Here is a 25,603-nt window from a genome sequence, read left to right on the forward strand (position 1 = left end):
CTCCTTTAATCAAACTGTACATAAAGACAGAGACAGATACAGTCTGTGGTTTGTTGAGACAAATGCACAAATGAAGTGTAAATTTCTTTCACTTGACAAAACTTTATTTACATTTGTAAATCTTATAACACACAGGTAATGGTTGCACTATTTTCACTCTAAATTCTGCAGTTTATCATTTAAGTCAGTTCAATTAAAATCAGTAACATGGTTCAGTTTGGGTGGATTACTGAACAGGCCCAGGAGCCCTTTATTATTCCCACTGGTCACCCAGCTGCTGGGAGTCATTTCATACTGGAAACCATTCAATTCTGGTTTGATTAAAGATTCAGTTTTTCCTCATTTAAAGACAAAATGGGTGATTGAGATCTGGAATAAACTAAAACTTGGTTTAATCCAGTAACTTTTAAATTGTTTTTCTGTGTAAAACATGATTTCATTTTGTCTTCACTTTAGAAACAACTGCTCTAAAGCTACAACCTGTGGTTTGTTGTTATTTATATGTTGTATTAGTCTGTGTCATGTGATCCCATCTGATTGGACCATGTTAACACAAAAAGATAATTAATTAATTCAGTTCAATTCTAATAGAGTGAGAATATAGCAATGTAAATAAAGATCAGGTTTTGTGAAGTGGAAAAAATGACTGTGAAATAAATTTACAGATTAAAAGGTTGTGAATAGATATAAAAAGCAACTTGTTAAAATAAAACAACAATAAAAAGAAAATAAGAAACAGTGAGAGCTAAAAGAAACATAAACAGAGCTTTGGAGTAATGAGGCAGCAGGAGGACAGGTGCAGCTTCACACCTTAAATTCACTGACTTTTCCCTTTAAGACATAAACAACATTATAAATATGATCATCCTCTTTATCTCCAACTGCTCTGTTCCACTGTCACAGAGATCTTCAGTGGTGAGATCTTCAGTTCATCAACAGTTCTAATGTATGGAAACAGCTTCTCAGTGAAAGTGTGTGTGAAGGTGTGTATGTGTGTGTTAGTATCAGGATCAGAGAACGACAATCTTCCTCTGTTCCAGTCCAGATTCACTCTGATCCTCTGGAGCTTCTTCTTCACTGACAGATCAGTGGATGGAGCTGGTGGTGACCATGATGAGTATTTACCTTCATGGAAACATATTCTCCAGAATCCAGACAGTATGATTCCCTTCCTCTGGACAGACTCTGCAAACACACCCAGTGACCAGAATGTATTGTCTCCAACATCAACGTCCCAGCTGTGAGTCCCTGAGTTAAAACCCTCAGAGCTCAGGACAATGAGGTAGTTATCAAACCTCTCTGGATTGTCAGGAAGCTTCTGTCTCTGTCCTCGTCTCACACTGGTCAGATCCTCAGACAGGATGAATTCTGGATGAGCAGTGTTTGGATCCAGAACCACAGGACTGTAGGAGACCATGTCCTTCATCTTGTTCCAGATGTTGAAGGTCAGGTTGCCCAGATGTTTGGCCTGGTCTATCAGAGCTCCTGAGTCCAGCTGTGGATCATCCAGCAGGGGGCGCTGCTGGACTCTTTCCACTGTAACCTTGTAGTTCTTCAGGAATGAGACGTCTTCAGCTCTCAGCTCGTCCTCTGTGGCTCTGACTGTGTGTGACAGAGCTGCTATCTCTCTGCTCAGAGCCTCCATCTTCTCCTTCATCATCTGACTCTTCTGCTCCTCTTCCTCCCTCAGAGCAGTGATCCTGGCCTCCTCTTCCTCCTCTAGAAACTGGTGAAGCTTCTTAAACTGCTCCTTAATCTGCCTCTCTGTGTGTTGGGCCTGGACCTTAATGTGTTCTGCTGTTTGATCAAACTCCTCTTTAACTTGTTCACAACCCTTTAACTTCTTCTTTAAGGGCTCCAGAGTTTCCTGAAGTTCCTTCTTGTGTTGTCGAGCAGCTTCATCGATGGGTCTGAATCTGTGGTTGGTGTGTTTTTCTGAATCTCTGCAGACGACACAAACTGGCTGCTGATGGTCCAGACAGAAGAGTTTGAGTCTCTCAGAGTGCAGACTGCAGAGAGACTCTGAAGATCTCTGATCTCTCTCCTGTTTGAAGGCCTCACACAGGTTCTTTAATGTCAGACTAACAGGTGGTTCTTTCCTTGAAGATCTTCTCTTACAAACTGGACACTCACGTGTTGGTCTCTCTCTCCACCAGCTCTGCAGACAGTCTTTACAGAAGCTGTGGCTACATGACAGAACAACAGGATCTCTAAAGACCTCATGACAGACAGGACAGCAGAAATCCTCCTCTGACCTGGAAGCCATTTAGTCTGTGAGTGAAGCTGAAACACAGCAGACAGAAAGTACAGTCAGTCCTCTACTAACTTCACTGAGATGTACTTTCACTTTGAGTTGTGGTTTTTGTCAAACTCACCTTCAGTGTGGAGTTTCAGCAGGTTGAAGCAGCAGTGTTGTAGTTTCCCACGTCTCTCTCCTGTAGCTGGACTCACTCAGAGGAAGTTGTTGGTTTGGTCTGAAGGTGAATCTGATCGTCTGTTTTTCAGTCTGTGTCTCTTTAGTGATGAAGAAGAAACTGTTTCCTGGTTTTTATCATGCGAGTCAAGTGAGGGGTGGAGCTTAGTCAGACTTCCTCTGATAAATGTTGTTGGTCCAGCAGTTATACAGGGGTTTGTTTCATTCTAAACTATTGATTCATTGCAGGAAATGTAAACTGATAGTGTCGCTTTGGTGATTGTGACTAAAGATCTCAGTTTTAGAGACTGACCTCAAAGGTGAACAGCTACAAGATTTTCATGCTGACGAAACAGATTCTTCTGGTTTTTATTTAATCTTTTTTTTCTTTCTTTTAACCAAATTTATTAATTGACAAAATGTTGCTTTTCTTTCAGAGCTTAAGGTTTGTGAGACTTTGCTGCCTCCTTTAATCAAACTGTACATAAAGACAGAGACAGATACAGTCTGTGGTTTGTTGAGACAAATGCACAAATGAAGTGTACATTTCTTTCACTTGACAAAACTTTATTGACATTTGTAAATCTTATAACACACAGGTAATGGTTGCACTATTTTCACTCTAAATTCTGCAGTTTATCATTTAAGTCAGTTCAATTAAAATCAGTAACATGGTTCAGTTTGGGTGGATTACTGAACAGGCCCAGGAGCCCTTTATTATTCCCACTGGTCACCCAGCTGCTGGGAGTCATTTCATACTGGAAACCATTCAATTCTGGTTTGATTAAAGATTCAGTTTTTCCTCATTTAAAGACAAAATGGGTGATTGAGATCTGGAATAAACTAAAACTTGGTTTAATCCAGTAACTTCTAAATTGTTTTTCTTTGTAAAACATGATTTCATTTTGTCTTCAGTTTAGAAACAACTGCTCTAAAGCTACAACCTGTGGTTTGTTGTTATTTATATGTTGTATTAGTCTGTGTCATGTGATCCCATCTGATTGGACCATGTTAACACAAAAAGATAATTAATTAATTCAGTTCAATTCTAATAGAGTGAGAATATAGCAATGTAAATAAAGATCAGGTTTTGTGAAGTGGAAAAAATGACTGTGAAATAAATTTACAGATTAAAAGGTTGTGAATAGATATAAAAAGCAACTTGTTAAAATAAAACAACAATAAAAAGAAAATAAGAAACAGTGAGAGCTAAAAGAAACATAAACAGAGCTTTGGAGTAATGAGGCAGCAGGAGGACAGGTGCAGCTTCACACCTTAAATTCACTGACTTTTCCCTTTAAGACATAAACAACATTATAAATATGATCATCCTCTTTATCTCCAACTGCTCTGTTCCACTGTCACAGAGATCTTCAGTGGTGAGATCTTCAGTTCATCAACAGTTCTAATGAATGGAAACAGCTTCTCAGTGAAAGTGTGTGTGAAGGTGTGTATGTGTGTGTTAGTATCAGGATCAGAGAACGACAATCTTCCTCTGTTCCAGTCCAGATTCACTCTGATCCTCTGGAGCTTCTTCTTCACTGACAGATCAGTGGATGGAGCTGGTGGTGAAAGTGCTGAGTATTTACCTCCACAAAACCTTATTCTCCAGAATCCAGACTGTATCTTCCTCTTCCTCTGGACAGACTCTGCTAACACACCCAGTTCCCAGTATGTATTGTCTCCAACCTCAACATCCCAGCTGTGAGTCCCTGAGTTAAAACCCTCAGAGCTCAGGACAATGAGGTAGTTATCAAACCTCTCTGGATTGTCAGGAAGCTTCTGTCTCTGTACTGGTCTCACACTGGTCAGATCCTCAGACAGGATGAATTCTGGATGAGCAGTGTTTGGATCCAGAACCACAGGAGTGTAGGAGACCATGTCCTTCATCTTGTTCCAGATGTTGAAGGTCAGGTTGCCCAGATGTTTGGCCTGGTCTATCAGAGCTCCTGAGTCCAGCTGTGGATCATCCAGCAGGGGGCGCTGCTGGACTCTTTCCACTGTAACCTTGTAGTTCTTCAGGAATGAGACGTCTTCAGCTCTCAGCTCGTCCTCTGTGGCTCTGACTGTGTGTGACAGAGCTGCTATCTCTCTGCTCAGAGCCTCCATCTTCTCCTTCATCATCTGACTCTTCTGCTCCTCTTCCTCCCTCAGAGCAGTGATCCTGGCCTCCTCTTCCTCCTCTAGAAACTGGTGAAGCTTCTTAAACTGCTCCTTAATCTGCCTCTCTGTGTGTTGGGCCTGGACCTTAATGTGTTCTGCTGTTTGATCAAACTCCTCTTTAACTTGTTCACAACCCTTTAACTTCTTCTTTAAGGGCTCCAGAGTTTCCTGAAGTTCCTTCTTGTGTTGTCGAGCAGCTTCATCGATGGGTCTGAATCTGTGGTTGGTGTGTTTTTCTGAATCTCTGCAGACGACACAAACTGGCTGCTGATGGTCCAGACAGAAGAGTTTGAGTCTCTCAGAGTGCAGACTGCAGAGAGACTCTGAAGATCTCTGATCTCTCTCCTGTTTGAAGGCCTCACACAGGTTCTTTAATGTCAGACTAACAGGTGGTTCTTCCTTTGAAGATCTTCTCTTACAAACTGGACACTCACGTGTTGGTCTCTCTCTCCACCAGCTCTGCAGACAGTCTTTACAGAAGCTGTGGCTACATGACAGAACAACAGGATCTCTAAAGACCTCATGACAGACAGGACAGCAGAAATCCTCCTCTGACCTGGAAGCCATTTAGTCTGTGAGGAAAACTGAAACACAGCAGACAGAAAGTACAGTCAGTCCTCTACTAACTTCACTGAGATTTACTTTCACTTTGAGTCGTGGTTTTTGTCAAACTCACCTTCAGTGTGGAGTTTCAGCAGGTTGAAGCAGCAGTGTTGTAGTTTCCCACGTCTCTCTCCTGTAGCTGGACTCACTCAGAGGAAGTTGTTGGTTTGGTCTGAAGGTGAATCTGATCGTCTGTTTTTCAGTCTGTGTCTCTTGAGTGAAGAAGAACAAACTGTTTCCTTGTTTGTCTCAGGTGAGTCAGGTGAGGGGTGGAGCTTCGCCAGATCTCCTCTGATAAATGTTATTGCTCCAGCAGTAAAACAGGGGTGTGTTTCATTTCAGACTTTTGATTCCTTGCAGGAAATGTGGACTGATAGTGTCGCTTTGGTGATTGTGACCAAAGATCTCAGTTTTAACTTGTTTGCAAAACACCTCTGGCTTTTCCAGATGTTGCTCTCCAGACTTCAGACCTTCACTTTTGTGATAAGGTCAAAGGTTAGGTTTATTCTGGTGAATCTTCCATGGAGACCCTGTCCGTGTGTCAACGCTGCACAGTGGCATGGTGCGGCACCACCCCTGTGTCAGCTGAAGCTTCCTGCAGCTCCTCTGCAGTCACATGTAAGGTTCAGCTTCACCTTTCTGTCCAGTAGACGAAGTTTTCTTGTCCTCAGAACTTGTCTTGTCTTGACTGCACCTTGTTAAGAGTTCACCTGTGTTAAAGTCATTTGCTTAGACATGATTTGGAAAGGCACACACCTGTCTATGTAAGGTCTCACAGATCAGTGTTTCAGCCATTGCAGTCCAAGCTGCATGATCTACAGTGCAGCTACATTACAATTACTGAAGAAATTAATACATACTCTATATGATCATAGAAAACCGAATACTATATTTTCTCAGAATAGATCTGTTCTGTCATCAAACACATTTAATTGTACAGAGAATTCACGGAGAGCAATGGTCAGTGTGGACCGAGGCTGGAAGCACTTTACAGCTGTGGTTCACCTATAAAATATCACTGAAAGATACGAGGTTGTTTGTGCCAAGAATAAAACCATTAAAACCTTTACACAAGTTTAAATGACAGAAACTGAATTCACGTCTCTCGTTTCAACACTAATAAAATTTTAAAAAACCCAGTTCAGCAGGTCTCATGCTGGTAATGTGATTTCTTCTTTGCTTTGTGTCTTTTAGCTGCAGCTCTAATTCTGTGTCTGCAGGTAAAAACCAGACCTTTCTCCTGCTTCCACAAACCAATCTCAACACAAACAGAGTGACGTTTAAAAAGGATTTATTTCAACATGAACAGAAACGTGTATCAAACTGGTACACATGTGGCACCATAACCAATCAATAAACTAAAAATAATCTAATTAAACAATATGCTTAGATAAATAAAATCATCATCTCCCTTTTAGCTAAAGGGGTTAACAATTTTAAATTCGTACATTGATTCAACTGAATCAGTGTTAGCTTCATAATTCAGTGACTACTGGGAGCATCCAGCACTCATCTGTCATCCAGCTGTGGAGTCCAGGCCTTTTCCGCTCACCACGGATCATTTATATACCAGACCTCAGTTTCAATCTGATCCACTAACATCCACTTGAGAAGTGTCTGCAGATAAAACTTGCAGCAGGTCTGGTGTGTCCATGTCTAAGCAGTATATAAAAGGCCTGTCCTCCATGTTTTTAAACACATTCTACAGCAGCACAACTGCTCATTACATAAGCATAACAACTGCTTAATACATATTACACTTCTAATTCATCCACAGATATTAAAAAGAGAAAAAAGACATGAATCATCATCAAGTAAAAAAAAAAATCTGGTGCAATCAAAAGAAACTACAAGATTTTAAAGGCAGTTCCACAAACGCCTGAGTCTCTTCTTCTTCTTCTTTGTTAAACGCAGAGTGGAGCCACGTCTTCTTCTGCGTCAGGAAACAGACGTAAAATGTCCCTTGAATATTTGGAGTAGCCGCTGTGCGACAGCAGAGTTTTTCTGAGCGTGAGGAAGGACACGGTTTTCTCCAGGAGGTCTGACACAGGTGTCCCGCTCTGCAGGTGTTCTCCAATCAGAGCCTTCAGCTTCTCCACCTGACTGCTGCACCTCCTCTCCAGCAGGTGGAGCTTACACCTGAGACACACGAAGGCAGCATTAATATACACCGTTACAGAATAAACTCATACGGAATCAACAGTACAGCTATGTCGCCTCTTTATCAGTATCATCTACAATAATCAGAATATAAACATGGAATAACTGTGTAGTTTTAAGTGATTATTGATATATTCATTATAACTCCACATTAACCTCCTGAGGGGCCCCTGTTGACCCCCACCCCCAATTCCCCTAGAAACCGACCAGTCCTCTAGAGTTGAAACGGTTGATTAAAGAATTAGAAAACTGATTGAAAACAGCTTTGATTAATGGTGAAAATAATTTTTTAACCAAAATGTATTTGTTCCAGTTTCTTCAATGTGAAGATTTGCTGGGTTAGGGTTAGGTAAAGACAGTAAAGTCCGACTAAACTACACATTAGAACATGTTCGCTGAGGCTCCAGGGGAAAATGAGACATTTTCGCTATTTTCTGACATTTTATTCACTGAATAATCGATTGATTATTAAAGAAAATACCTTTGAGATGTATTGATAATGACCTTACTGAGGTTTTCTGTCTGTTCATCACCGACACAGAAAAATATTTAGTTTTACAAATCAGTTACCTGCTTCATCTTCACAGGAGAAGTTATATAATACTGAACATTAATAAACATGTCCTTAGATCTGTTCATAAACTCCATTACAATGTGTAATAAACTGGCTATTATATATTTGTACAGAATAAATAGGAGGCCTGAGAGCAAAGTGCAACCAAACAGTGAAGCTCTGTCTCACCTGCACAGGTGTTCCTTCATGCTGTCCTGAAGCGTGAGGTCCAGGTACTGAGACATTTCCAGATGTGTAGTAAAGTCAGAAGAGTAGCTGAGCTTCCTGTCTCCTCGCTGTCAGTTCAGAGGACGTCTCTCTTCATGTCTCTGTCTCCTCTCTGTATTTATGCAGCTCGGCCTGCTCGCTCGCTCGCTCTCTCTCTCTCTCTCTCGGCTGTCGGACCAATCAGGAGCTCGGAGCTCAGGACAATAGGCTGAATTAAATGTCTGCCACGCAGAACAGGTGGGACGTTGTTCATCAGGCCAAATGTCAAGGAGATTCAGAGACTGTTCCCTGGGAACGTGTCAGAGGCGTGAGGACCGCTCGCCGTCTGAGTTCTCAACCAAGATATTAAAGCTCAGAACATGTCGGCTGACAAAAACAATATAAGCCTCGACTGTGGCCGTGTGTTTAAAGACAGAGTGAAGGGAAAGACAGCAACACTTTATTTACAGGGACAACATCAACTGTCACCAGGTTCTGCTCATGGTGGAGCTGTTGAGTTTCTCTCTGTAACACTGTGAGGTGTTGACCGGACTCTGTAAACAGCTGTTAGATAGTACATGTCATCATTTGGGGAAATACAAATAAAATTTAACTGAATTGAAAAAGAAAATCCATAATTCAATTACTTATGGATAATGAAGTTTCCAGAATCTTTTCTTTGGTTTAACACGTTTAAACTCGACTCAGAAACTCACTGAACTCATATTAGTCTGACAGTGTTTTCAAGAGCTGAAAGGATTAATCGAAAAAACATTTAGTAAACAAGCTGAAAAATAAACTTCTCACATCTGAATATACCGAAGTTTTTTGGGTTTTTTGTAAATCTTTGACACTTAACTGAAAATCTGTTTTGAACAGTTTGAACAAAATTAAAATGAAATAAAACTTTATATTCATTATTGTTATTTAGTGTTAATTTATTTATTTATCATTTACTTCTTTTTTTATTATAGTTTTTAATTTAATCTGATTGTCTGATTCAATCTGTCAGTGACGCTTGAATTAAATAAATAATCAAAAGAATATTTAATAATAAAAATATTTGTTGCAGCCTTGATTTAAAATTACACTATTTTTGTTTATTTTGGAAATTTAAAAAAAAATATTTCAGCATCTGTGAACTAAAGTTTTACCTGTTACTGATGCAACACAGTGAAACGAATGAAGCAGATGTGGTTGACTGTTGTCTGTGCAGATGGAGCAGTAAACTGTGGAGCCTGAGAACCGCCCGGACGCTTTGTGTGAACACACACACGTCTATTGTGTGTGAGGGATGAAGAAGTGTGGGAAGCCGTGTGTCGCTCTGACTCCACAGAGAGAGGGGTGGGGGTGGGGGGGTCGTGTGACTGGGGCACGCTCAGTCTCGTGCTGGGAACTCTGGGAGCTCAGAGGAGGGAAAGTGGGAAACTGGACCCCCCCCCAACATACACTCACAACACACACACACTACACACACACACACACCACAACACACACACACACACACAACACACCACACACACACCACACACACACACACACACACACACACACAAACACACCCACAGACAGATGGAGACAAACAGACCAAACAGACGAGTGTAAACAAAAAAACTCATTAAACAAACTTTAAATCTACAGTAGCAAGAGAAGGTTTGTGAACCCTCAGCTGATGAACTGATGAACTGATGAACTGATGAACTGATGAACTGATGAACTGATGAACTGATGGAACTAAGGTTGATTTGTTTGGGAAGAACATGCAGCAGTATAGATGGTGTGAAAAGGGCACGGCATGGGCGTAGGCGTGAGTGTGGACGGTAAGGACATGTTGATATATTTAAACATCTCTAATGATGTTGCCATTTTATCTCCCATCTGTTTTCTATTGTTAAGATCTATGTAGCAGCTCTGCGTTGCCAGGTTTGTGTGTTTTCTGTAAAATGTTGTTCATCATCATTAAGAGCGACAGACTGGGATACTTGACTATGATGATACTCGACAATGGGGTTGGTGATGAATCTGAAATATTTATAGTTTGATTTAAAAGTTTTAAATGTCACAGATTTGAAAACGTCTTCATTGGACAAAAGTAACATCAGTTGATATTAAATTTAAATTTCAGTGATTGAGTAAACCAAATTAAGACACCAGGTCCTTTTCAAAGAACTGGAGTGTAAGTAACAGCTGAGCTCAGCTAATCAATCCAAACATTGATCTGGTTTGGGAAATATTTACTAACATTAATATTTATCCTCCCTTTTTTAATGAGTGGAACAACATGATCAAAATTACTTCAATCATTATCAAACCAGGTGCAGATTCGTCTTCTGTCAATTAGCTCATTGATTAATCAGTTAATCATTTCAGCTGAACTTGTACATACTGTAGTTGTATGTTCTTATCTGCAGCTGTCAGATAAATGTAGTACAGAAGTAACGAGTGTCCTGACAAGACAAGACTCAAGTGAAGTACAAGTACCTCAGAATTGTCCTTAAGTACTTGAGTAAGAGTTCTGGTTCCTCCTGATCCACAGTCCCTCAAACAGCAGCCAGACTCTGAGCTGCAGAGGGACAGAAAAGGACAGTCTGCTACAGCTGTGTCCAACAGGTGGAGCACTTCCTGTCCCAGGAGGAGGTGAAGACCCCTGTCCCAGAGGAGACTGAAGCAGCTGAGCAGAAGCTGAGAGAGACCGACTTCTCTCTGCTAAGCTTCACAGTCCAGCTCAGATTTGGTACAGACCAGGGACCGGGCAACAGTGGCCCCTGGAGGCTCCTGGAGGCCCCTACAGGACCACAGTGGACCCTGGTTGACCTCAGAGGCCCTCGGACAGTCGTCCACGCTGCAGGAGTTACATGATCATAGAGTCATGTGAACTTTTGGAGCCATTAGAGAATAAGACGTGAACAGATGTTCAAACTGATCAACAGCTGTCAGGGCTGCAACATGTTGATCAATCAAAGCTTTATTATTTTGTTGTTATTTGTGATCAGTATAATCAGAGGCTGGACTGGGGTCAGTTTCAGAGTTTCAGTCCTGTTAAAGTCACCGGACTCAGTATCTGTTTCCTGATTGATTATGTACAAAACTTTTTACTTCAAACTTTTCCTGGAAAAAGGTAATGATGTGAATAAACCCAGTGACAAATTTTTCTGCCATTTTCTCACAGTCTCCTTCTAAACTGGTCCCCAGGATCACCTTCTCTCACAGCGGCCCTAAAGCAGACAGCGCCGTCTCCTGGCATTAATGAGAATGACAGCATATTTCCCACCAGGCTGTGATTTTTATTCTTATTTTATTGGACTAGATGTGGAGAGTTTAAGGTTCCAAGTCAAATGGGAGTAAAACTGAAGAGTCATGTTAGATATTAGAGGAGTGTTTATGTTTTTACAGTATCTAATGTTTGCACATATTATCACAATCTTCTGTCGGAACGTTTCAGTGAATTTGAGAATAATAAAGTTTATTTAAAGGAAGGTTTTTTAAAGTGTTTAGATGGAGAAGAGTCCGATACAAACAAATGCAGCCGGCGAGATCATATAAAATATTCAGTTCAACTGAAAGAAGTGACAGAGTTGAATTATTTGTATTATTCTGTAAAATCTTGTAAAATGAAACTATTTAATAAAGTTTGGTAACAACAGGAGCAGGTCTGATGGATTCTGTCGTCAAGTCTCTGCATGTTGAGTTTTTAGTGTCGAGCTTCATCACAGCAGCAGCTCATCTTTGATGTTACAGTAAAACAATGGAGTGAACAACTCACTCCTGCATGTGCATGCCCTTATTAAAGCACACACACACACACACACACACACACACACACACACACATACACACACTGATGAAACTACAACAACAGGTGTGTGTTTGTGTGTGTGTGTGTGTGTCTGTGTGTCTGTCTGTGTGTGTGTGTGTGTGTGAGAGCAGCAGCTTCCGCCTGCAGGAACACACACAGACGCAGAGATTAGAGGAGGAAACGTCGGCGTTCAGCTGGACGTCAGACTGGACCTGAAGAGTAATTCTATTACTATCAGTATTTATTAAATTAACAATCACGTGTCTAAATGGATGTGTGAACTGGTTTTTCCTCCTGGTCATACTCAACATGAATAGGTCACTCCATACCTCCCACCCCCCCCACAGTCAGAGCCACACACACACACACACACACACACACACAGGGTCGGTCATTTTAAGATCTTGCCACGGGCTCAACCTGCACCTACAAGACTGAGCTTAAATACTTGTTTCTCTCATTGGAGTCTGGTGTGTGTGTGTGTGTGTGTGTGTGTGTGTGTGTGTGTGTGTGTGTGTGTGTGTGTGTCAGATGGAGGTTTGTTTTCAGACTGCTGCTGCTGCTGCTGACTGACGACTTCACTCTGACTTCACCTTTCAAAGTTCAACACCAAAAACAGACTGAACATGTGAAGACAGAGTGACACATCGCCTGAATATTTGTGCTGAGTGTGTGTGACATGTTTTACAGGGTCATTGTGAAGAAGAGCAAGTCTCAAGTCTTCCCCAGTCACACTGTAAAAGAACAAAACAACTCACCTTTCAGTTCACCAGAGACACAAACACCTGAAAGCCCGATTAAAGCTCAGTAAATGTGTTTGCAGTTGAGATCACCACATTTACAGTTTGGAACAAATCAAACAGAGTAAAAATTGTCAGACGCGCGTTAAAGTGTTCAGGTAAGCCTCAGACAGCAGCTCAGGTTACAGGTGTGTGTGTGTGTGTGTGTGTGTGTGTAAACAGTCATCAGTGCGTGTTGTGTGATGAGAGGCTGACAGGAAGGGTGTGTGTCGCCGACTTCTTTCATCTGGAAATACAGGATTTAGGAAGAGGAAACTGCAAACACTCATTTCTACCCGTGCAGGATCTTTGATGTTTCACAGCTCGACTGAAATACACGAACACCAAATTTGATCTGATCAAACACCGAAAATTATTATTATCATTATTATTTATTTTTTTATTAATATTGTTGTTACAGTGATATATTTTTATAGTTTGTAAAATTTTAAAAAATCAACTGTGTTTTTTGTTCCTATGTTGCATCATTTAATAAACCGATGCTTTATATTCATCGCACTGGATGCAGTGTGTTGGTTTCTCTCGTTACCTGCTGTCCCATCACACACCTGGAGGGGCGGAGCCTCAGCAGGTAAAAGCAGGTAAATCCTCAGCTTTTCATCTGCAGCTTCAGTCAGAGTCAAAGTCCCAGGAGGAAACACTGCAGCTGCATCTGAAGGTGAGACAAAGACAAACGCTCACGTTACGGAGATATATGATGTATGTGGATATACAGAGGTTCATACAGAGGTTCTGTGGAGTTCATGTACATACATTATGTAATTATTGTCTTGTGAGAACAGCTGTAACAAGCTTGTTGCTTTAGGTTCTTTTTACCACTGACTCATGATTGTGCAGCTGTGCGAACACTGATTGATATCATTATCATTATTATTATTATTATTAATTAATTTTTTGATTAAGTCGAAGCCCAGAAAACAGACACTGTTCACTGAAATGTTTGAAAGGAAATTAGAAAAGTAAACTTAATTATTCACATCTGAGGTTGTATTTTCATCCGTTTGGAATTTGGAAGAAAAACATTTTCAGTCTGTGAAGTTTTCTCTAGTTTTCTTTTATATTGTATGATTTTATTTTCCTTTTAAACCTTTAGACCTTTTAATTTGAGCATTTACATTTCAGTTTTTCCAGTTCAGGGTTTTAATTTTCACCTTTTCTTCTCCTGAAACTCACAATTATTTCATTGTCGATTAATCTGCCCATTCTCTCAATTAATTGATCATTATTTCCATAAGATCTCAGAAAATAGTAAAAAATGTCGTTCTCAACATGACATCTTGTTTTTGTCCAAAAACTAAAAGATGTTCAGTTTAATCTCATGTACGACGAAAAAAAGCATCAAATTCTCACATTTTAGAAAAATTCAACTCACAAATGTTTGTGGCTCTAATGCTTAAAAACAACTGAAACGATTATTAGATGATCAAAGCTGCTGCTGATTAATTTTTTCTATTGAATGACTCATTCATTAATTGATTCATCGTTGCAGCTCCACTTTTGTGCAATTTACAAAACATCAGTTTGTCATGTGAATATGAATTTCAGTTTCCTTTATGGCCACTTTATCTTGAACAGTTTATATTCATTTCCAGTCAGAGGTGTTGAAAAGGTGTTGCCATGGTTACTGAATTCATCTAACACTGATCCAGAATCAGTTGGAATCTGGTTTTAAGACCATATTTTATTTTTTTCCATGTAATATATATAATAGATTATAAAAGGTAATAAAAGATTATAATATATAATCTTTAATGATCGGTTGATCAATTAATCATTTCAACTATGGGGGAAACAATGAAACTGAGCGGGGGGGGGGGGGGGGGTCACCGGGGCCCCTCAGGAGGTTAAACCGGCTTTGGACAAACAGACTCTGTCTCAGGTCGTGTCTCTCTCTGTTTTCCCGCCACAGGTGAACAGGACTGATGATGAACCGTCACCGTGGTCTCTGGTGTTTTTAGACCACTGCTACAGATTGAGCCAGGACTCCTGATCAGGTCTCAGTCAGTCAAGATCACATGATGAGCTCCTCCTTCTCTCCTCCAATCATCGATCAGCGTTCGTCTTACCTGAGCTTCAGTCTGTCTCCTGCTGCTGGACTCCGTGAGGACCGTGGTGTCTCTCAGCCCTCAGACTCTCTGTCCGGCTCCGTGCCCTTCTTCCTCTACCCCTCCAGCATGGACCCCGCCGGCTTCAGCCTCTACAAAGGCCCTCTGAGGGGCCCCGGCCCCGGGCTCCTGCCCTACCTGACCCCCTTCCACCACCACGGACACTTCAGCGTCTACGAGTGTCCCTTCGAGCCGGCGTTCATCCAGAAACGGAACGAGAGGGAGCGTCAGAGGGTCAAGTGTGTGAACCAGGGCTACGCCAAACTGAGGGACCACCTGCCGGGTCACAGCGCCGACAAACGGCTCAGCAAGGTGGAGACGCTGAGAGCCGCCATCAGGTACATCAAATACCTGCAGGGACTGGTGGAGCTGGAGGACGGGAGGCACAGCGGGGGAGAGTCCCCCAACACCTCGTCTCCCGGACCGGACTGTGCAGGAGAGTCTGAGGGGCTCACATGTTAAACACACACTCTGGGTTAGGGTTAGGGCATCATGTGGTAACAGCTGACAGGACCACAGTCCGCTTCAGGGGACACTCAGGAGTTCACGTGTCTGACCTGAACTGAGGAGGAAGTGACGATGATTCAGCTCAGAACCACTGGCCACTCCTGTGGATCCAGACATTTGATTAAAAAAACAAAGTTACGACGTCAGAAACACTTGACTGGTGCAAAAACTATTGATTTTCATCGACTGGTGATGGTTTCTATCCAGTCTGGGAGGTGTCATGGAGGAAAAAAACTATTTCAGACTCACAATTAAATCATTCATGTTCTGTAATTAATTATTTATGCCAAATGTGTAATGTAATATTAATTCAAGAGGGTGAATTACTCATTTGTGTTGTGGAACTAATGATATTTTATATTTTGCCTTCTCTCCTCTTGGAGGCTGGAGACTTTTATGAAGCACTTCTTATGAACTGGGTGATTTCACATTATCAAAAGGTTTTAGAGGCAAACAGTTTCAGTTATCGTGTGACATAAAGGGACCTCAAAGAAAACACAAGATTGTGTTAAACAGTCAAAACCTGAGGTGGATCCACAGATCTCAGTCCAAATTAAACCCTATTGAATCCGAGAGATTCACAGTGAGTGTGAAGAGAACATGACAAGAGTGATGACATTAGGACGAGAGCTTGAAAGCACCAATTACTGATTTGACTGATCAGCGAGTTTACATCTTTCTCCATGACACCTCTTGGCTCCGTGGTTTTCTATCAGAGAGTTTATGAAGCCACCTGGGGGCCATCAGAAATACAACTGATTAAGATGGAGTTTGGGGGGGCTGGTGGGACTCCGCTCCATGAGTCACAAGATTACAGGAAGAGTTTTACTTTAAGTTCAGATCAGGTGAGATCACCTGTACAGCTGTGTGGAAAGAGACAAAACAGAAAAAACAGCTCAAACTTTTTGTGGAGGAGACAAATCACTCATGATTTCTGGAGAGCCACTAAAAAAAAAAACTACAAAATAAAAACTGACCTTCAATTTGATTCTCAGAAAATATTTTTGAAGAGGAAATGGACCCTTTACATGAATGAACCATTTGTTCTGACGTTGTTTCTTCCACTTTACAAATCTGACAACCTGTTAAATTTAAATTCTGCATAAATAAAAACAAAAAAGAAAACAACTAAAACAAAAAGTGAAGAAAAAAAGCACCTGAAAGAGAGTCAGTCTCTTATCGTCCCACTGTAGCAGTACCACTCACTGCCTCCAGCTGGTGTCGTGTGTTAAACCTGAAGAAGTTATTTTCTTTACCTGCAGGGGTGAGGGCGATGCGTGTGCTGCTGCAGTAAGCTTCCTCTCCTGAGGGGGGCGATGCTTGGCTTCAGGTCTGACAGAGAACAGCGCCCCCTGCTGGAGAAACTGCAGACTGATAAATGTGAGTCAGTTAAAACAAAAAGAATAAAGCCTGATGAAATCTACTGAATTTCTTTTAAATTCAAAAAGAATTTAAAAGCTTTTGTTTTGTAGTGATTTCAAACATTTTCAGACTTTTCAAGGCCTTGATCTTCAACACCTAAAAACATTCATGTGATAAAAACAGGTTTATAGAACGTAGAGGAAAAAAGCAACATAACCCAGTGTTTTCATTAAATATTGATTTTATTTTAATATTTAAAATCATATTTAGACTGTGAGGAGATGAAGCAGAATGGGTTACCCACCAAATCAAGCATTAGAAAAATAAAAAGCTTTTTTTTTTTGACTAAAAAAACACCAAAGATTCATCTGTCGATTCTTTTTTTTTTCTTAAGTTCCACCTCCCTGTTTTTCTGTTTTCAGACTTTCTGTCATTTTAATTAATATGATAAGTTCCCCTCTGGGTTTTTTATTTAGTCCCAAAAACATTGCCCATCCGCTCCAGTTAATTCAACACAGTGTAGTGATTCATCTTTTTAACATCAATTACCTGTTCACACACGAGTTTCCTCAGCGTTTCTCTCTTCATGTGAGTGATATAAAGTGAGGAGGTGCTGTAGGAGCAGAGGCTCATGCAGATACTTTATAGGAATTAGCTCAGCCTGGAAACATTTGACTGAGTCAGAGTCTTCGAAGGGAAACCCCCCCCCTACTGTTCTGACTGTTCAGACTGACTCAGTCTGGTTAGAGGTTCGTTAACTTTCTGTCTGTTGAACTTAACATCCCACACTTGTGACGATACGAGAAAACGAAAATGAAAACAATCATTTACATCCAGACTGACACAGATTCTCAGCAGGTTTTTTGTCTGTGGGGTGTTCACTAAATTGACATGGTGGGATTTGTGACTGTGTGCTGTTTATGGGTAATATTCTTCCAGGACATGATGAAGATGCTGAAACTATTTTTTTTTTAAAAATAGTGCGAGGTGATGAAAAAACAAAATAAGTATTCTATTTTAGGAAAAAGATTTGCTGTCTCTTCGTGAAGTTACAGCTTCACTGACATCTGACATCACACACTGAAAAACAATATTTTTTACTTACTGCTCAAACAGTGTGATGTAATACAAACTATACAGAACGAATCATTTAATGTATTTCACGTTATAATTATCTGTCAATTCTCTCTCCACAGTCTGTTGATGGTCTAAACGATGGTTCAGTTAAATTTTGAATTCAATGAATGTAGTGTGAAGACACAACATTAGAAAAATAAGCTTCTCATAAGTACATTAAAGCAATTAAATACCAAGGATCATTACAGAGGCCGGAAGATGTGGTCTCATTTATGCTCAACACTTTCATCTGCGGAGGGAAACATAACACCAGAGGAACACTGTGGCTGGATTTTCAAATAAACTGGATAATAAGACATCCTACAATTATTACTTAAAAACAGGTTGAATATTTAAATGATGAATATGTCAGTCTGGATACTGAAGGCCTCGTTTTGGACTTTGGGACGATGCGCAGCACATGTGAACGCTGGAAATCTGCAACATGAACAGTTTGATTTAAATCATCATTCGCAGTTTTACAACACTTTGTTTAAAGCTGTGGTACAACTACTGACATATTTGAGAAATCTGTGTTATTTTAAACAGATATATACAACATTTTATATTTAGGACAGACAATGAATAAGCAGAGTAATTGTCCTGCAACAGTTTCCTGTTTGTTTCCTGATTTTTAATCAGCTGGATGTTCAGTTCAACAGTGAGAGAAACGACTTATTAAAGGGAGTTTTGTTTTAATACCACAGTGATGTATATCATACTGATTAGAAGCAGAATACTCTGTGTATTGATAGATTATCAGTGATTAGTGAGTCTGAGCAGTTAGAGGAACATTTTCTACATTAAAGAGAAATTCATGCAAATCAACACTGAGCCTTCAGTTCCTCCTCCTGTCAGACTTCAACACTCACACTCCAGCGATCTTTGGCTTTAAAGAGAAAACGGGACCAAACTAAAAGCTTTGGCTGCAAATACAAAGACTAGACTGAGTCATTTCACACACGTGAATCCTCATTACACACTACAGGTTTCACCTGGACTGTGACGGGGTCTGTTCACTGGTTTTACTTCCATGTGCGGGGAAAGAGTCGAGCTGCGGTTTCACTGTCGGCTATTCGTCAGTTTTACATCCGAGTCACAGAGAGAAGCTGCTGTTTCCATCAGATGTAAAAACAAGAACATCTGACGAACCTCACTGTGGGTTTCAGCTGGAACAAAAATGATTCACAATCATTGATCATTTCAGTAAATGGAGTTATCTCAAATGTGAGGATCTGCTGGTTTGAATCGTTGTTAATCGAATCAAAACTCAAGACATTTGAAGACGTCACCTTGAAGAGAAAGTGGGATGAACATTATTCACACTGAATAATTATATGTCAAATTATAAGGCAGATTAATCAATCATAAAAACAACCACTGACTGTTTCATTTGGAGGATTATTGGAGGCCTGGAGTGGTAGATAAACATTAACACATTTTCCTTCTTCTTCCTTCAATCATTTACTGACCCCTGTGACTTTTCTTGGGAACCACCTGCTGAGTTTCTCAGCTTTACTCCATATTTCTGATTAAAACAGCATCTTGGGTCTGTGTCTGATGCAAAGTGTAAAATGGAACAGCTGAAACAGCTTGAGAAAATACTGAAAAATAAATCTGTGAGAAGATGAGATCTCTCCCTGTCTGCAGAAAGGCTTTTGTCCCAACCCAACGTTACGACTTCTCAGCTCCAACAGGGTTTTTCCTCACAGTGAAGCCACAAGTTAAGCCCTTCAAATCCCCATGAACACCTTAACAACACCTCACAGGCCAGTATTTTACTAAATGAGTCAGTTATGAAGTTGCCCTGAATCTTGTTGAATTAGTCGACTGAATCAAAAAAGACGAAGCTGCAGAAACAAAACAGACATGGACTCTGAGGCTGGACCACATCAGAAAGAAGACTAAAGTCAGTCAGTAAAGAGTTCAGCAGCTCTTAGTCCGTCCAACTGCTATCTCTGTGTCTCTATAGTGTCAAAACTGTTTATATTTATGCTAAACAAGTGCAGCTTTCCATTTCCTCAGTATGAGACATGTTGAATTACATGATCACCCTGGACTTTCAGAACAGAAGCTGTGTCCTCCTCAGGCATCCTGGGAACTAAACAACAGATCTTTGTCCTCAGGCATCCAGGATGTAAAGGACAAATTGTCCTCAGGCATCCTGGACCTAGAGGACAGATCGTTGGCCTCAGGCCTCCTGGACATAGAGGACAAGATCGTTGTCCTCAGGCCTCCTGGACATTGAGGACAAATTGATCTCAGGCGTCCTGGACATACAGGACAAATTGTCCTCAAGCGTCCTGGACATAGACCGTGGTGAGGCGGTGGTAGACCAAGCTGCGGTGCTGCGGCTGCAGGCAGTAGGCAATGTTCTGCTCCACCTCCTGACAGCGTCGCAGGAATCGGCAGCGGTCCCGGGCCAGCTCCTCCCAGGGGCCCCGCCGGTCCTCCTCCTCCTCACCACAACTGGCGAAGAACTCTTCCACATTATCACAGAAACGAACCTGACAGGAAGAAGAGGAAGAGTCTTTAGTGCTGCTGGATCACACCTGAACAGCTTCAGATACAGCTGAGAGTTCAGTAGGACAGAGAGTCGCTCAAATTCACATCAACCTGAAAACTTCTTTGACCTGATCTCTCCTTTTTAAACCAGAGATTTTAAAATAATAATCAATAAAAACTCATCTCACTCATTCAACCTCTTATTTTTGTTTCCTTATGGAGTAGTGGTGTTTACAGGTCAATTGGTGATCTACTGAAAAGGTTGTTGATCGATCAATTAATTGATGAGTCGGTCATTCAAGTCTTGATCAAAAACTATATTAATCTTTATTGAAACTAATAGCCATCCAGAGACTGATGTTACAAAACAGCTCAGGTGATAAATGCTATGGTATGACACTGACCCATGATACTTCCTAAATATTATTCAATTTTAATAAAATCAAATATACAACTTGGCCAATAAAAATAATCTTAATCGATGAACCAAGGTAACATTCAAACTAACTCAGAAGAATGAGCTGCAGGCACAGAGTGGAGGTGTAGTGCAGGGTGTCAGAGCAAGGCTCTACTCTGATTGGCTGAGCGGGCTCTGCTCTGATTGGCTGTTGAGGGTGTTTGAAATGATGTGGGTGGCTCCCACAAACACTTCCTTTCTAACTCCTGTCAGAAGTGCAGCTCTTATGTGACTAGGAAATTTTACATGTTATAATTTCCCGGTTTCAACATGAGTGTGAACTGACAGTCAGATTAATTGTGCACCCCGTCTAAATCAGTGAGGGTGGAGGGATAACAGAAACACCTCCGTCAAATACAGAGCACAATCTCCAAAATGATCACATAGTCAAATTTTGGTTTTTGCATAATGGGAACAACAACAAAATAAGACTGAAGAAAGGTCAGTGATAAAATGGAAAAGGTTCAGTGTAGCAAAGTCCGACCTCCAACAGACCACTGTGATGTGGAAAGTTTGTAAAGAGTTTGATCAGACAGGGGCAGCAGGACTCTGAATTTAACTGGAGTAGATCCTCATCTACAAACAGGGACTCTCAGAGAACCAGTGAATCAGCCCTGAGTCACGATGAGAAACTGGTCTGTGTTTCATGTCTAAGTCTACATGTGTCATCATATGATGGGCTGTAGTAAAAAGTCATGTTGTAAAACCAGAAAGAAGGAAGCAAAAAAAACCCAGAGAGTCACATTGTTCAGCTCCATGTTTCCTGTAAATGACTATCACACTGTTCAAATGTACTTTTGTGACAGACTTTAAAATGTCACGGTCTGTCCTCTTTGTGTTTTATTGTTTGAGATATTTCATCAAGTTTCAGTCCTGATAGTGAAACAATACTTTTGACGTTACTTTTGGTGGTTTTTGACTTCAGTTGGTTTTATATTTTGTCTGTAGAAAAGTTTAAGGGTACTGCAAAGTTTGTTTAGTTTTTTTCCCTTTTACGCCAAAATAAAAAGAAATAAAGTAACATGTACAGTGATTTTAAAAATGACTGGCTTGTTTTATTTAATATTTCATATATGCATTCTAGATTTTGTTTGTGTATCACATTGCTGTATTTTCAGTTGCTGTCACATGTTGCTGATATTTTAAAATATGTAAGTAATGTAATGCTTGTGAAAATATTTTGTACCTGATCATCAAGACCTACAACTGAAAGTGAAACTAAGTCTACAGGTTGTTTCCTCACTGTAAAGCTGAAAACAGCTGAAACAATTAGTTTATCAATCGATTAGAAGACCAACATGTAATTAGTTTACAATAATTTTTTATAATTAATTAATTTAAAGTCAATTAGAAAAAAATTCTCCAGTATCAATTTTAAATTGAATCAGTTGATTGTTTAATTTGGTGATTGTTTTGAAAGGTTCTTTACAGTCCTGAGGAGGTGAAAGTAGTCTGTAGTTTACTATTTGTGTGGAACTTCATTTCCTTTCTTATCCCTTTAATCATCTGGTGATCCAATGTACAGATCCAGATTTTGCAAAAAACAGCTAATAAAAAAAATGTGGGAGAAAAATGGTAGAGGCAGACACAGGTTGACCACTGATGACAAACTGAACGACAGAAGAGAAAGAAACAAACTGACCTTCTTGGTTGTACCACAGCTCCGGGTGGTGGAGGAGCCGAAGGAGGTGGAGGGTTCAGAGAAGCCACTGTCCAGCCTCTCCTCTGCCTCTTGCTTACTGTACTCAGGTGGAGATGCTGCTTTATGGTGGGGGGAATGGAGTGGAGTCTGGGAGGCCTTCTTGGCCCTGGCCCTGGGAGCAGCCTCAACAGGCCCTCGAGTCCTGAGCGGGGCCTGGAAGTTAAAGGGGCTATAGGGGTCTGAGGAGGAGCTGAAGGAGCTCCACAGACGGAGGCTTTCGGCTTCATCCACCTCACTGGCCGAAGTTGAGTCATCCCACACATCGTGACCGGACGAAGGGGAGAAAGAGTTTAGGGGAGGGGAGGCTGCCAAGGAGGAGAGAGGGAGAGGGGTGAGGTCAGGGGAAGAGGCAGGAGTGGACTGGGTAGAGGATGGTGGTGTGGAGGTGGGGATGGTCCTGGGTTGGGTTCTGCCAGTGTGTAGCTGGGCGGTGAAATTTTGGGGGTTGTAGGGGTCCACACTTTGGCACAACGAGCTCCACAGGCGCTCCGTCTCAGAGTCCCCCTCGCTGTCCGAGTCTGAGCCTTCGTCATCATCTTCATCGTCTTCATCAGTGGTGTCGGACAGATCAGATGACCCCTCGCTGTCAAAACCATCATCATCGTCATCACTGGACTCCCTGTCTGATTGGCTGCTGTCGTCATCATCACTACACGGGCAGCCCATGATGAAGGCAATGGCTTTGTTCGGGCACTGGGGGGTGGAGTGCTCCGTTGCCCCCGCAGACTGACACTCCTGAGGGGCTGAGTGTTGAGTGTTTTCTTCCTTATCTACCTTTTCTGATGTAGACTCTCCTTCCTCAGACGACTCTTCCTCCATCTCTGTTGTGTTGACAGTGGCACAGTTTTCAGTCGGTTCGGTCTCCTGGTGTTCTTCAATTGGGGCTTTCACCATGTGCAGGTGGCACATCTGGAAATGCTCCTCCTCCAGACTGGAGTAACCATTGTCCTGATCAGGGGTCAGAAGTGCCACCTCACTGCAGGCGGCGGCAGCTCCTGAACTGCTCAGGTGGTTGCTGATGTTGAGCTGGTGGTCTGGTGTGGACCCCTCTGTGTTCTGGACTGTGTGAAGGCCTCCATTGTTAGCCGGCTCCTCTTTGTGGTCAGTCGGTCCAGTGTTTTCTCCCAGAGTCGATTCCCTGCCGTCCCTCTGGACAAACACATCGGTTGTTTCGGCAGCAGGGGCTTTTGTCTCAGCCCCTGGTTGCTGTGGACAAAGCTGTCCTGTCACTGTCCCCTCCTCAGCCCAGGACAAATCTGACAACAGCCCTTTCTGTGAGCTCTCCTCGCCTCCCCAAAAACTGCCCCACCATGTCCTGCTTTTACCACCGCTGCTCTTCACGGTGGAGCTCATTGCCTCGGACACCCAGTCTTTCCCTCCCGTGGGTTTTATTTCCTGAGATGACACCGAGCTCAACATAACATGACTGAAAAAAGTCCTGGCAGAAGAGAAATATCCAATCTGAGATTCTTGTCCAAAGTCCATTTCTGCGTTTTGAATCCCTATTTCCCGCAGAGAATCAGCGGTCAGCCAGGGTAAAGTAGAGCCGTCCCTCGGCTCCAGCAGGCCGGCAGCTCCGTTGTGCTGACAACGCAGGTAGGTCAGGTGTGGAGCCGCGTGCTGCGTTAGCGGCATCATGTCGTCCAGTTGTCTTAAAAACTCTCTCTCTTCGTCAACAAAACTGCCTTTTAAATCTCCATTTATCCACCCGGTTCCCCTATCAGACATGGTCGGGTTTCGGGGTCGACCCGGGAGATATTTCTGCAGAAATGACATCGCGGGCCTGGACACCACGGACAGCAGGCCGATCCACGAGCTTTCCTGATTGTCAAGCCCGACAGAGGTGACTCCATGCCCGGTCGGAGAGGACGAGCTCTGCCCGCCGGACAAATGTCCCCCATCACTCATGTTTCTGAACATTTTCCTCAACTCAAAAGTGCAAAATATAAATGATCTGACATTAAATGAGTAACAGTGGTAAGTAAGTCACAGAGCCACGCACTCTTTAATAGCAGATCAGCTCCTAATTTGACAGCTGTCAGACTGAAGGAGACTGCAGCCACAGGTCCGGGTTAACAGTAGCAGTTACTGTCACTATCCATTTAAACACGACAAGTCTTTCTAATGAAACATAGTCCTTACACCGATTGGCAAACATACCGATAACCACAGTTAGAAGGAACCCAGGAAATATCGTCCATGAGCCCGGCGCGCTCCGCGGCGTCTACGCTTCGCTGAGAGTGGTGGTTGGACTTCTTCCTTGTAGACAATTTGGTGGAGACGAAGCTGTAGGCGAGAGAAAGGCTGAACACGCTTGAGTCTGGATACGAGGAAAAATACAGGTGTGAAGACGAAAAAAGAGCCATTTTGTCTGATTTTAATCTCCGTGAAAAAGCGGCGGCGGCGGGTGGAGGTCTCCTTTCAGCTGCAGCTGATATAGCTAGCAGATTAGCTTAGCAGAAGCAGCTAGCTTGACGGTTAGTTAACCGGAGAGCAACGATTGATTCAAAATATTCGACCAAAAACCACAGTTTAACAGATTGGTTGTCCCGTTTTAGTTGTTTTTCACTCGTTATTGTGTTTTTTCTGTCTCGGTTTTCCTTCTAAAGTAAAGATTTCACCGCCGTGTCGCTTCCGTCTGTTCAGAGAGATTTCATCAGAAAGTCAAGGGACCGTCCGCAGTGACTCGTCTTTCCTGTAACGTGAAACCTGCGGTTAGGGAGCGTCGCAGTGTTACTGAAGCGGAGGGAGCGTGTCAAAGCGGCAGCATGTGCCCCCTGGTCTGAGAGTCCAAGGTCCCTCTGCAGGTCTGTTACATAAAGACACAGGGTCCCATGTCACTCTGCTGGTCCGCAGGTGCTGCTGCCATGTGTTTATCAGCCTGAGACTCCCACACGGCCACACAGTCCCTTATTTAGACCCAAAGCTCTGTCAAAGCTGCAGGGAAATAGTTAAAAATAGTTTAAAGGAGAGGAGCGAATCTATTTAATTGTATTTTCTTTAAAATAAGTTTACTGTTACATGTGAACCCCCTCATTGCTATACTAATTAAAACTTATTTAAAATTATTTAATGAAGTATGGATGAGTATATATATATATATATATACATATATGCCTACATACACACACACATATAAATATATATACATACA

The 25,603-nt window shown here is 41.9% G+C and overlaps 4 protein-coding genes and 1 long non-coding RNA gene across 5 annotated transcripts; 1 reads left to right on the forward strand and 4 right to left on the reverse strand.

The window, feature by feature from the left end:
- Positions 1-722: 722 nt before the first annotated feature.
- On the reverse strand, positions 723-2,582 carry LOC111219418 (nuclear factor 7, ovary-like). Its single transcript, XM_022742092.1, has 2 exons — positions 2,376-2,582; positions 723-2,283 (listed from the first exon to the last, which is right to left on the reverse strand). The coding sequence occupies exon 2, from the start codon at positions 2,264-2,266 to the stop codon at positions 872-874; it is 1,395 nt and encodes a 464-aa protein (XP_022597813.1). The 5' UTR covers positions 2,267-2,283; positions 2,376-2,582; the 3' UTR covers positions 723-871.
- A 1,017-nt stretch (positions 2,583-3,599) lies between these two features.
- On the reverse strand, positions 3,600-5,143 carry LOC111219421 (nuclear factor 7, ovary-like). The gene has a single exon (XM_022742095.1). It carries the CDS (start codon positions 5,141-5,143, stop codon positions 3,749-3,751), a length of 1,395 nt encoding a protein of 464 aa, XP_022597816.1. The 3' UTR covers positions 3,600-3,748.
- A 6,927-nt stretch (positions 5,144-12,070) lies between these two features.
- LOC111219454 lies at positions 12,071-14,846 on the reverse strand. Its single transcript, XR_002665019.1, has 3 exons — positions 14,762-14,846; positions 13,225-13,347; positions 12,071-12,107 (listed from the first exon to the last, which is right to left on the reverse strand). It is a non-coding gene; the product is annotated as an uncharacterized LOC111219454 (long non-coding RNA).
- A 3-nt stretch (positions 14,847-14,849) lies between these two features.
- On the forward strand, positions 14,850-15,390 carry ascl5 (achaete-scute family bHLH transcription factor 5). Its single transcript, XM_022742134.1, has one exon. The coding sequence runs from the start codon at positions 14,870-14,872 to the stop codon at positions 15,260-15,262; it is 393 nt and encodes a 130-aa protein (XP_022597855.1). The 5' UTR covers positions 14,850-14,869; the 3' UTR covers positions 15,263-15,390.
- Positions 15,391-17,360: 1,970 nt separating this feature from the next.
- LOC111219387 (protein phosphatase 1 regulatory subunit 15B-like) lies at positions 17,361-25,186 on the reverse strand. Its single transcript, XM_022742045.1, has 2 exons — positions 22,390-25,186; positions 17,361-20,292 (listed from the first exon to the last, which is right to left on the reverse strand). The coding sequence occupies exons 1-2, from the start codon at positions 24,367-24,369 to the stop codon at positions 20,080-20,082; spliced, it is 2,193 nt and encodes a 730-aa protein (XP_022597766.1). The 5' UTR covers positions 24,370-25,186; the 3' UTR covers positions 17,361-20,079.
- Positions 25,187-25,603: the final 417 nt, after the last annotated feature.

The sequence above is a fragment of the Seriola dumerili genome, unplaced genomic scaffold (assembly GCF_002260705.1).
Source record: "Seriola dumerili isolate Sdu_G_001 unplaced genomic scaffold, Sdu_1.0 BDQW01000066.1, whole genome shotgun sequence".
Classification (NCBI taxonomy): Eukaryota; Metazoa; Chordata; class Actinopteri; order Carangiformes; family Carangidae; genus Seriola; species Seriola dumerili.